Source organism: Bombyx mori, chromosome 6, assembly GCF_030269925.1.
Source record: "Bombyx mori chromosome 6, ASM3026992v2".
Lineage (NCBI taxonomy): Eukaryota > Metazoa > Arthropoda > Insecta > Lepidoptera > Bombycidae > Bombyx > Bombyx mori.
Window position 1 is genome coordinate 3,236,281 of NC_085112.1, and position 13,118 is coordinate 3,249,398.

Genomic DNA, 13,118 nt, shown 5'->3' on the forward strand with positions numbered 1-13,118 from the left:
AGAAATAAAATTAGCATAGAAATCGTCAATGTCAATGAAAACCAGCTATTTTCGTAAATATTGAGAGTGAGAGCATTCAAATCGATAAGGCATGAGATACTAAGGTTCTAATGCCTAGCGTTTAAGCACCATCACGTCTTTGTTACTGCCGCAAAGTATAAACGTTCCCAGATGTAAAGAATAAACCGACCGTCAGTATTAAGAGCTCATACGAATACGTGCCATGTCTGCCATCTTACCACGCCACGTATGTACGTCGCGATGCCTGCAATTTGGATCCGCACCACTTACCTAATTACTTTTTTTAGATTGACGATGTGGTAAAATATCAAAAAAGTTAGAGTCTTTAAAATCTAAAGTTACTGATAATTGATTAATCGAATTATCCTATGTTTTTCTTTTTTATTCACAATCATTAGACAATCAAAACCATTAGACAATCTTTCAACTGTAATTAGGAAGTTCAGCTATTCACTCTTATAGAGAAAAGTTATAAATTATGGTAAACCTTACAGTCAATAACAGCATCTCGCAAGTTACCTTTAAATTTTCACAAACATGGCTGGTGTCTATGGCGTCGGTACCGACTATTAGATGTTAGTAGAAGCTTTGACGCGCCATATTACTTCCAGTTTACGGGACAAACTGTGTTATATATAAAATAAGACCCATCGCTAATAATAATTAACGCTATTCCAAAATTAATTTTCGCACATTTATGATTCTCTGGCTAGATGGTGCGATGACCTCCGCACGGTGGCCGGCAAGAAGTGGATGAGGAGAGCCGCAGACCGGGCTCAGTGGTGTAGATTGGGAGAGCCCTATGTCCAGCAGTGGACGACTGTGGACTGTTGATGATGATGATGATGATGATATGATTCTCTAACGTAAGATAAGAAAAAGCATTTTTTTGTAAAGAATTCGCCTGAGTTTTTTTTTTTTTTCATAGAAAAATTTTGAGTTACTTTTGTATTATTAACTTTGTTATTCACAATAAAATGTAATTTAAAAACTATGTTTGTTTTGTTAAACTGCCGATCAATAAAAAAATAATCAGATTCCGCTGACCGGTCGCAATGAGTCACTCTCGGAATATCTACACCATACAAGCTACGCTGATGAAAGTTTGGAAGATGGAAGTCGTCGTGGCCTAACGGATAAGACGTCCGGTGCATTCGTGTTGAGCGATGCACCGGTGTTCGAATCTCAGGCGGGTAGTAATTTTTCTAATGAAATACGTACTCAACAAATGTTCACGATTGACTTCTACGGTGAAGGAGTAACATCGTGTAATAAAAATGAAACCCGCAAAATTATAATTTGCATAATTACTGGTGGTAGGACCTCTTGTAAGTCCGCGCGGGTGGGTACCACCACCCTGCCTATTTCTGCCGTGAAGCAGTAATGCGTTTCGGTTTGAAGGGTGGGGCAGCCGTTGTAACTATACCTGAGACCTTAGAACTTATATCTCAAGGTGGGTGGCGCATTTACGTTGTAGATGTCTATGGGCTCCAGTAACCACTTAACATCAAGTGGGCTTGTCCAAAAAAAAAATTAAGTATTAAAAGCTCAGTGGACATTTCGTGACTTCGATTTTTACGTGCCACTTCAAACCAATTCTACATTGATTTTTAGATTTTTTTATGGTCTAGTTTTAAGAGTTACCGGAGTCAACATACCTGTAATTATTGATTAAAAAACGCAGTTATTCTGCGCTATTTTTGGCTGGACATACATTTAGAGATACTTGTAACTGTTTACGTAATGTGTAAGTTGCGAAAACAAACAAAACAATAACAACAGCGGTAGGCAGCGGCTTGGCTCTGCCCCTGACATTGCTGAAGTCCATGGGCGACGGTAACCACTCACTATCAGGTGGGCCGTATGCCCGTCTGACTACAAAGGCAATAAAAAAAAAACAACAACAGAACCATAATACAATGAAAAATCTATTCAAAATAATATTGGTGGTTAAACTAATACCTCAACCCTGTATTAAGAGAAAATACATGAATACAACACTACTGTGACCATTATTTTAATTTGAAATAAAGTATATTCCAACCTTCACAACCAACAGCAGTATTTTACATATTAGATCTTACTAAAGATGCGTTTTTAGAACCAGAGTTAGAGGCAGCGTTCATTGAAGCGAATGGTCGACGTATATTGATGATACGCAATAATCGATTCCTGAAACACTACGAAAGACAAGGACGAACAAGATGGCGTTGTTGGAGGTCTTTCACTAGATGCAATGCTATAGCGATCACTGAGGGAACCAGTATCGTCAAGCTAACTGACGTGCATAACCATTAGATTATTTAACAACTAGATTAACCAGTATGGGAAGTTCAGGGCTTTTTAATCTATTTTGTACTTAGGGCAGATGGTGATATAACATAATTTCATGTCTTTATTGATTTAAAAGTCATTAAATTAGATATTTAAATTGTAATAAATACCAGTTTTTACAAGCCGAAATTTCAATTTCGAAGGTTATAAATCGGTAAATAAATATGAAATTAAGTTAATTAGAAAATATTCAAAAAAACACTTAGATCCTTCGTATATTGTCGTTCTTAATTCCATAGTAGGTAGTGATTATTTAAAACAGATCTCTTAACAAGAAACTTCTTAATGAATAGGCTTTGTGAATTAATTAGAGCTTTTATGCATGGTTACACGAAATGTAATTCGCATTTATTTCAAAATAAACGGGAACAGAAATGAATGTTTTATATGTATGTTTTGTTCTTCCTTTTTCGATTTTAGGGTTTTAATACTGTCCTTTGGTAATTAACAATATCTAACTGGAATCTCATGGACTTTTTCTTTTAAAATGGTATGTGACAACTGAATCAATGTAAAATATCTCTGTCAAAAAAAATAAGATGAGAATGTTTCTTGACTTATTTTTTTTAACATTTTTTTTATTGTTACGTATCTTTTAAATGAAAAATGGGTTCACAGTGATAATACTAAGAAAGAATAAGTACATTGTACTTTAATCTCACTTTCAAGATGTAGCAAATTTTGTTATCCCTTTTTTTTAAATTATTCTACCAATTTTTTATTTACTATTCCAATTTAAAAAGAAAGCTTTTTTTTTTATACGTCACTTTCCAACATATTTATTTCAAAAACTCAATTTTAAAGAATTGTGTTATTTTTATTTTATTTATTTATAACTTAACTTAAGAGACATTGAACTTGATTACGAGTTGTACTAAATGAATAATGTAAAATTATTAAGGTCATGAAAAATAATTTACTAACATATCTTTTTGGTTTTATTTCCGTTCGATTCTCTTATCTTAGATTAAAATAAAATGGCGGAACAATTTTTTTCTTCTTTCTATTATCAATTATTAAGACCGCCGTACTTCAAAGCACTGGTAGGGAGTCAACATGGATTGCCATATAAATTTTTGAGCAAAATATATTCCAAAGTATTCAAAGATCGCAATTCGCAAGGATTCGCTGGATTCGGACAGCGTAGAATAAATTGTAGATGTAGCGTAATAGTAGTGCACCCATTACTTCTTACTTAAACTTGTATGTCTATTTGTGGACATCTTTCGCCCGACGGTGACAATCTTGAATTATTACGATAAACGTTCACCCATATTATGGACATTCTTTTTTAATATATTTTAATAGCTAAAACTTAAGTGAGATTATTCAAATCAAATTGACAAGAATTGAAGTAAATTTAATTTTCTAGGAATGTTACAGAGACTAAACCGGATCGGAGAAAATAAAACGAATCACTATACATTTATTAGATGTTTGAGTTAATACCAGCCGCATTAGATTATTTTCGATTCCCCATTACGATCCCTTTTGAAGAGCACTGCAATCTAAGCTAAAGAATTCCTAATACGGATACCTTCAATGTCCACATAGAGGTAGAATAATAGTTAGTATATTATGTTGTAGAACATGTCGAGAACTTGACCGCTTAAGATTCATTGATATCATTGAAGTCTCAAATCATTGGTGAGCGATAAAAAAAATGCAAAATAAAAATACCAAACTTTGTTTACCATACCATTTTATTTATTTTGCATAAAAAATAGTTTTCATTCATTATATTTATCTACATTTCCATCATTAAAATAAAATGACAAAATTATTTGGGTATTTTGGTTATTTTAACCGGCAACACACTTCATATCACCGAAAAAGTGATGAATTACTGAAATAAAAGACAGATTTTATACTTGATTTTAAAAAGATTTAATGGGTTTCCATAATACCAAACTAAATTCCTAAGGCACGACTTATTTCGAAATACCCTCGCTTACATTAAAGCTACAAATTGCATTATATGCAACAAGTCGAATAATTAATTCTTTAAGGCACTTTTACAGTTCAAAGGTGGGGTTTCGTGATAATTTACATTGTAATTTGCATTAGTTTCAAAGCAGGTTTACACGCCATAGAAATGAAACATTGAGAAGTATGTATTTATAAACCTCATTCTCTTGCAGGCTAAATCTTTTAGATGTACAGGTTAAACTCTTTTAAGTTTGTCTTTTATTCTCTTCGATTTTACAAATCACAACGGTACTAAAGATGTGTTCACTTCAAAATATTTCACAATAGAAAAAATACTTAAATTTCGATAATGACGAAAAATACGCGCGTCACGTCACACACTTATGAGTATTGTTCTCTTGCAATAAATCCGGATTTTTGTTTTCGTTACAGTCTTAATACAAACCAATTGCAATCTTTGACTAAATCAACATTCAAAGTATGATATCAAAAATAACCTTCTGAAACAATTTCGTGAATACTTACTATAAAATTATCTACATTTGTGATTTCCAAAGAAGGAATGATGTGAAACCTTAGCCTAAGTGTGTTTAAATTTAAATTAACTTAATTCATAAAATATAATTACTCGAGAATATTAATAATGTCATGATACAACTTGAAATTAAACATTACTATAAAAATATGTCCGCCAGCAAGGCATGTTCTCGTATCCGAACGATAAAACAGAAAAAGACGTAAGGTAAACAAAAAATAAAGCCAATGCTATGGACTATGGTTGTGTTCTAGAAAGGATCTCACTATGACCGAATTGTGAGTGGTTATGCTAGCCCTGCAGCCCAACTGGATTCGTTTGCAGCAGGTCCATCTAATTTTCTTCCTATAGCACTCGTGTTTAATGAACTTGTACTCGCCCACGTGGACGACCAGGTGACCACGATTCGATAGCCCAAAACGCACTGAAAACACAACGCAGACTTTAGCACCTGAAGTTACAACTTGTAATTCAATACTATCTGGATTTTTGCGAATCATATCCACTAAAAAGGTACAGAAGCAAGAAAACACATCAAAGATTCATTATATTTTTTTATTTTAAGTATTTGGTACGCATTAACTAATCATTAACGTCCACTTACAGTGATATCTCCATCAGATTATAAACAGAGTTTTATTTGTTTCAGTTGGCCTTATCGGCACCGGTATAGATTGCTTCGCCTCCTACTGCCTCAGCAAACAGGGAAAGATGGGTATCAACGTCGGAGGATACAGGTTCAGATTCAATGGATGCGCCAGAAACGGAAAGATTCGCTGGAGGTGCTCCCGTGGTCCTTGGTGCAAGGCCGCTCTCCACACTTTCAGGGGAAGAATCGTTTACATACAAAGTACACATAATTGTGGCCCGAAGCCTCCCTTGTAAAACAATTAACCTATCGACAACAGTTGTAGGAAAAAGAGCAATAAGATTTTAGTTTTCGCCTTTTATGTACAAAAAATTGTTAATTTGTAAATTTCTGTGAGAGTATCGCTTTTCTCTTTTCTTTCATGTTACCGGAGTAAATCAAACAAATGAAGTAGTAGCAATGGTAGAGATCATATGTAAGTGCGCGCAGACGTAATGTTCCTTAATAATCCCTATGACAACACTTAAATTAGTTCATAATATTTATGTTCAGCTTAATATATCTTAAGCTTAATATATCTCTGTATCTCGCCTGTCGACTCAAAGAGCGATGTGTACAATGACTGACACGTTTATATTATTTTTTTATATTTTCCAACCCATAGAATGTTGGTGGAATTCGATGCATTCTAGCTCATAAAAACAACAGAAATTTTAGCTCAACTGTGTATCATATAGTCAAAAACGATATTCTTAGTGGAAGAAAAGCAATCTCTATTTGAGAAGCCTTATATTTTGCTTGCAAATATGAAATACGTGCTTAATGTAAAGAAACTATAGAGGAAAATTTTCTTTTATTTTTGTGACATAACAAATTTTGCATGTAAAATAATTGCTTAAGATCCCAAACCCTGACTGTATAATAGAAAAACGTAGTAAACATTCGAATTATATATTATCCATATATAGTATAAGTTTACTGTATAGTACAAAAAAAATCTTTAAATGTAAATACTAGATATATTTTTTAAACTACGAAAAATAATATTTGCAATAAATTATTTACCAGTTACCGTCCTGAGCAAAAGGAGTAAAACGTAAAAGTTTAAATTATTATTAAAAAAAAACCTACCTCATATTTGATAATGAATTGAAATTTATAAAATTATCAAATGCTAGCGCTCTTGAAGCAGTGGTGTCGATGTTTTAAAAGATCTGCAATAATATTTTTTTTAGTCTCTCGCGCTTGTCTCCTAGTGTGCTGCTGTTGATCAATGAAATGTATTTATCTGTCACTGTCAATACCAGACGATACTTGTATTAAACAGCTTACCAATTTGACGATTTGTAAACACAGCGTTAAACAAAATTTATTAAGATTGAATAATAATTAGTAATGCTGAAATAAGTATTATCCGTGGTAGAGAATAATAATATCTGCATTGCGCCAGTTAATGTAATATGTTTTTAAAAATATTAAGGCCTTAAAGTCCTCACATCGTTTCATACATATAAACGTTGACAACAATTGACATGGCCTATCTAATCCTGTCTCTTATGAATCTTTTATATACATACTATAACGTCTACATCTCCAAACACCGCTCGCATGTTTCCGCAACGGTGAAGTAGGTAATAAATAAGAGACCCGAGCCTCTGGTATTAAATACACTACTTAGCCCATTAACACGTTTACTGCGGCAAGTAAAATCATAATTCTTCATCTGGTGCGGCGGCGGGCCAAAATGCGCCTCCAATGATATTTCCTCCAGAGCGTGGCAGGTCTTTCTAGACCCACAAGCACTAGGATAGATTAAAAATTGCCATAAATTTGTGGAAACAATGTATAAATTTTTTATTATTGTTAGAATGACCTTGAAACCTACTTTCTTAGGTTTGATTCGAATCGGGATCTGCCAAACAGGAAATGAGAAATAAAGCAGGAAAAGCGGCAGGCCGATATCGACCTGAACCGCACTAGAAAGTATTTTTAGTAGTGACTAGCTGACCCGGTAGACTTCGTACTGCCTCAATCGATAAATAAACGACCTAAGCTTTTGTATAAAATAAACTTAAAACAAACAAAAGGAATCCGTCCGACGGGGACACATCAAAGGAAATACAAAATTGTTTTTTTTTATATTTAATTCTGAGCATTCTCATATTTACCTACCTTTTATACCTTCTCTGGACTTCCACAAATAATTCAAGACCAAAATTAGCAAAATCGGTCCAGCCGTTCTCGAGAGAGCGAGACTAACGAACAGCAATTCATTTTTATATATAGAGATGGGACAGAAAAAAATAAGGGAATGTCGAAAAGAAAACAAAATTATCATAAAATAACTGAAGAATGTTTTCATTTATTTATGCCTTTCTTTGAAACATTTCACGCAAAGGTTTTGTTTACATTTCCTGCAATATTTTTTTATTTTATTAACCTTTCTTTTTGCTTGGGTACTATTAAAGGTTTTCCGCAGTTTGTCGTAGCACCCTGCACAATTTCTTCGTTTATCGCTCATCTCAAGGACATGGTCATCGTCCTTAAGTTTTACTCGATTTTCTGAAATGAATTTTTTTTTCTTAATTCCATGTCATTAATTAACCATTTATGAGTTTTACCACTGAACTCCCGAAACTGAACAACTTTCCCCAGAGAACATAGGTCGAAATATGAAAAAAAAATTTGGCCCTCGCTTACAAAATTGACAACCAGATTACTGATTTAGTAGATAAAAATATTTTTAGGTAAATATATTTTTATCTACTAAATCAATCTGCATCAGCGGCGATCGGACTCTCACTCGAAAAAAACAGATTTCTCCTATCTTTTTTACCAAACTATATAACTGTGGCATATTTTTGGAAAGGGCATTACATTTCCACCTATTTTAATATAACAGAATCTGGAAAAAATCTGTGTTATTGAGTAAGTAAACAGTAGCGGTGGGTTGTAGCGGCATTTTCGGTTAGCGAAACGAAACTAGCTATCGAATGTCAATAGCGGCTTTTGAAACGCGCTATTTCATTAGCGAGCAATAGCGGGTTTTGTTTAGCAGTAAACTAATGTGCACACGAATGAGCTAGCGTCGCGATAAATTTTCAGTAATTACGACTTTATTTGTAATTTATCTTTAAGGATAATCTATATTAAACAACTATAAACTTTATATTTTAAACTATTCAATTTGGAAATTAAACTTAAAACTTAGCGCCGAGTCTTAAATACATTTTGTCGCTAAACACGCGATTCGTGAATAACTGGTTCAAGGCCACAAAATTCGACTTCAACTTGCACTCATAATTTAATTTTATAAATCTTATTTTAAGGGCTTTAAGGGCTAAAGTCAAAGGTCAAATGCATCTCAGTCGTGTGCGTGAAAGAGACAAAATGATGATTGTCTATTTCGATCGAACCGATGTTTGCGCTGCGTGTCGCGATAGCTGCCGACCGAGCGGTACGAAGTAAAACGAATATTGCCGAACGTTGTGTGATTTGTGTTCGTGATCGGTGACGTGATTGAGGTAGTAGACGTTAGCAGGTTATTGCAGTACGGCGAAACTAGCTAACCGCTATTTTGTCTATAGATAGTTTCAATAACCATTTACGTTGCGCAACGACCATGCCTAGTAAACAGTGCCATAGCATACCATAATAGAAGCAGTAGTGCAAAAAACGTCCTACATTGCTCGCAGAAAAACAGCGGAGTCAGTACAAAGCTCTTGCACGAAAGCCATGCGCAGCCACCGGAACACTGGTAATATGTTCAAAATAATGACAATGGTTACCTGTTGCAGATGTAGAACGTCTGACGATGTTGAAACACGGAAATGTAGGAATCGTCTACAACAATGATCTACATATGGTTACAGTGATGTTACACGTCATTATACTTACTATCAGGGCATATACTTTGTCCAGTTAATGATTGCATTAATGCCTCTGTAAATTATGATTTTGAAACCTTATCATTTTTCATATTGTATGTGATCCACGCGTTTACTAACGCCATGCCAAACAAATATTCCATACCCACTTTTCTGAACCATTTAAGCCCTCTTTTTAATGTAGAAGAATAGTATAAAGACATTTGGTCGCTGAAGTCAACTCCTTTTTTGTTGTTATTATACGTTAAGACACATGTAGGCTTTTTTATATTTTCGTTCGTCTTCTTATTTTTTTTGCCAGTGTTGACAAGCACATCTTCGTCCTCTTTGACAGTAGATATCATTAGAAGTTGCCTTTTGTCAACCCATTTAATAATTTTGACGCCATTTTTATTCATAGCTCCTTTGATTTCGCCCTTCTTCAACTTTAGTGACACTATCGCCTTAAGAAGCCCTCTTCGATTTGATCTTAGGGTGCCGCAATAACGGGTTTTGTGAGATAGAATTTCTTCCGCCAATTCAATTGAAGAGTAGAAATTGTCTGCAATTACTATACGACATTTGTTCTCCAGCCCTTGAATGAGTTTCAGTACGGTGACTTTACCATGATTTTGTTCACGGCCATTTTCTCCCTTCCCAGAATAAATTATTGAATTATATGTATACCCTTCTGGAGTACATAACTTGTAAATTTTAACACCATACTTGTGTGATTTGTTTTTAATGTATTGTTTTAATTTCAACCTGCCACGCCATGGTATCATTGATTCATCTATAACAACAAATTTACCGGGCGTTAATACTTCTTGGAATCTGCTGTTGAGCATATTAGCCAAATCATGAATTTTCGTCAACTTATTTGAATTGTGGATGGCTGACGAATCATCACAAAAATGCCAGAATTTTAATTTTAATAATAGCAGAAATCTATCCCGAGTTATTACAGATACAATATATTCGTTTCGATATATTGTTTTTTTTTGACCAATAGTCATTTATATGAGGCAATTTGTTCAGACCCATTGCGAGCAGTACCCCCAGAAACTTTCGCATTTCTATATTATTCGTAGCTTTCCATGATAATAACCGAGGTTTCGTTTTTATTTCGTTATTAATTTGCTTTTCTGTGATGTATTTTAGCATATATTTATTAGTTTCTGTAACCATTTTATCTATTATTTCATCAGTTACAAATAGGGAAAAAATACCTGCCGTAGATATATCTTCTATGGGAATATTTAAAGTGCTTTCATTTAAAGTACACGCTTCCAACTCAGGGGTCAAATCTGTGATAGCACCCCATTCATTGACACTATTATCCTGTGCATCTCCCTCTTCCTCTAAAACATCATTATCTATATCCGATACAACTTCACTTGCAGAGTATACATCACTCTCATCGTCGCCTGTGTCACCACTTTCCTCCTCCTCAGTATTTTCCGTTTCCTCCCCTCTCTCTGTATCTTCATCTTCCTCTTCAGCATTTCTTGTTTCTTCCTCTCTCTCTCTTCTTCTACATCTTCTACCTCAACGTTTTCTGTTTCTTCCTCTCTCTCTGCTTCATCATTAAGTGTTCTTTCTGTCTTTCATTTTCTTCAAACTGTTTATTACGCTCTTCGTCATAAAAACCATCATGTTCATTGCTTTCAGTTAACTCTTGCGACATACTGTCTTCAAAAGAATAAGCGAATGTAAGTCTTGTCTTTGGATCTTTCCTTTCTATTTTATTTTTCTTTTCTATCATTTTATTATTGTTTCTTAGATTTATCAAGCCATGATATTCGCTTTCATCTATAGAAGCTGATAGATTGTTTAGCGAAGGATTGCATCCTCTTGAGCTATACATACTTAATCTGTCCACTGACGCTGAGCAAGATGAAGACAATCCTTTTGATGTCTGTTGTGTAGGTTTATTTTTAAATTCTGTAATGCAAAAAAAAAGGTAAGTGGAATAAAATTAATCTACACTAATATTATAAATGTGTAAGTTTAGATGTATGGATGTTTGCTACCCTTAAATAAAACAAATAAAACATGAAATATGGAAAGATGTTCACAGATGCTCGGCAGACACTATAACACTAAAAGCAAAGAAATAATTTAAGAATAATCATTTTCATAAAGGATGGTATTACACCAAAAACCCCTACGTCATTATGAGTCTAAGGCTGATATGTTGATATATGTAGGTAGGAAACAAAACTTACCGCTTGTGCTTTGTTTTCCGTGCACATTTGTTTCCAACTTCTTTCTATTTTTCTTAGTGGAAAATATTTCTTCACTGCTGTCACTATCACTGTCAATAACTGCAGGCGAATTTTTTTTTTTTTTTTTTATTGCTTAGATGGGTGGACGAGCTCACAGCCCACCTGGTGTTAAGTGGTTACTGGAGCCCATAGACATCTACAACGTAAACGCGCCACCCACCTTGAGATATAAGTTCTAAGGTCTCAGTATAGTGACAACGGCTACCCCACCCTTCGAACCGAAACGCATTACTGCTTCACGGCGGAAATAGGCGGGGTGGTGGTACCTACCCGTGCGGACTCACAAGAGGTCCTACCACCAGTAATTACGCAAATTATAATTTTGCGGGTTTAATTTTTATTACACGATGTTATTCCTTCACCGTGGAAGTCAATCGTGAACATTTGTTGAGTACGTATTTCATTAGAAAAATTGGTACCCGCCTGCGGGATTCGAACACCGGTGCATCGCTACACACGAATGCACCGGACGTCTTATCCTTTAGGCCACGACGACTTCTCTCTTACTCTATGTTCCAAAATTTGTATTTTTCTTTTATTGCTTGCCATCGTTGATTATATCGAACGCTACGTCAGATCAGTTAGATAGCACAACACTATTAGGTATCGGGTCGCTAGCTGCCTGTTGGGCCGAAGTAGGCCCACTGCCGCGCTTAGCGGATGTTTTTCACCGTCAGTGCGTTGGTAGGTCGATAAAAGCCTGCCGATATGTTTTGATGAGGATCACCTACAATTTTGACCGCAAGATGAAATATATATATGTCTCTGTCGAATTTTGACAAACACCTGAGATAATAATTTCGCACAAGCGAGAGGGACAAAGTTTTCTTCGTCCGTACCAGAAATAACTGAAATACCGCGCCAGGATATCGACCTGTTAAGCAGTGAACATGTTAATTCGTTCATCTATAAAACACGTAGGCATTTATGGTGTCAAGAGTGTCAAACATGGATGCTGTTTATAGTCAGTCCAACAAACGTATTCCCGTTTCAGGAGTAAAATAAAATAAGAGCAAAACTTTAACCCGGCGTTAAGTAAGTTTTGACAATAATATGAACAGAGGAATACGAGAGGATGATTAAGACTTTTTACTTAGAAAATTTTAGTAAGGGTCGATTCGACCAAACAAGAGTAAATCTTATTCTTAGAATAACTCGTCAGTTAATCGAGAGTAAATCAATTTTACGTTTTACCATCTACAATTCTAAGAATAGTGGGCCTATTCGGGAATTGTTACTATACCGCCGTTTCGCACGGAATAACGGAGCTATTCCTAGAATAAAGTAATGGCGTCTGTCAGTCCAACATCTGATTTCTGTCATTTCATAAATATTTATTCTGTTTTAATTTCAAGTCAACGCAATGCACTAAATGATTATTAATAGTCTGAATGCAACGTTAAAACGAAAAAAGATAAAACCACACGACAAAACTTGACAATTCCCTCAAACAAACAAGAAATAAAAATAATACGTTTGACAGCTGGATATCTTACACAACAGCTACTTTTTCACACTAAAATACGGCAAAATCGAGTTGACGATTTGTATGCTCT

At 34.8% G+C, this 13,118-nt stretch overlaps 2 protein-coding genes across 2 annotated transcripts in view; both read right to left on the reverse strand.

Moving 5' to 3' along the window:
• Positions 1-5,156: 5,156 nt before the first annotated feature.
• Positions 5,157-13,118, reverse strand: part of Mod(mdg4) (Mod(mdg4)-heS00531) — a 540,681-nt gene continuing 532,719 nt past the window's right edge. The window contains exon 10 of the mRNA XM_062668863.1: positions 5,157-5,243. The gene's annotated coding sequence lies outside the window, so the exon portion shown is untranslated. The remainder of the gene's footprint in view (positions 5,244-13,118) is intronic.
• On the reverse strand, positions 9,043-11,039 carry LOC105842254 (piggyBac transposable element-derived protein 4-like). Its single transcript, XM_062669231.1, has 3 exons — positions 10,897-11,039; positions 10,504-10,817; positions 9,043-10,067 (listed from the first exon to the last, which is right to left on the reverse strand). Exons 1-3 carry the CDS (start codon positions 11,037-11,039, stop codon positions 9,358-9,360), a joined length of 1,167 nt encoding a protein of 388 aa, XP_062525215.1. The 3' UTR covers positions 9,043-9,357.

Bases quoted from the DNA above. Each gene is read 5' to 3' on its own strand.
- LOC105842254 (XM_062669231.1), bottom strand. From the start codon at position 11,039: ATGATAGAAAAGAAAAATAAAATAGAAAGGAAAGATCCAAAGACAAGA. The intron at 10,818-10,896 runs GTTTGAAGAAAA...ACGTTGAGGTAG, and splicing joins GACGAAGAGCGTAATAAACA to AAGATGTAGAAGAAGAGAGA. The intron at 10,068-10,503 runs GTATTTTTTCCC...TTGTTGTTATAG, and splicing joins AGAAGATATATCTACGGCAG to ATGAATCAATGATACCATGG.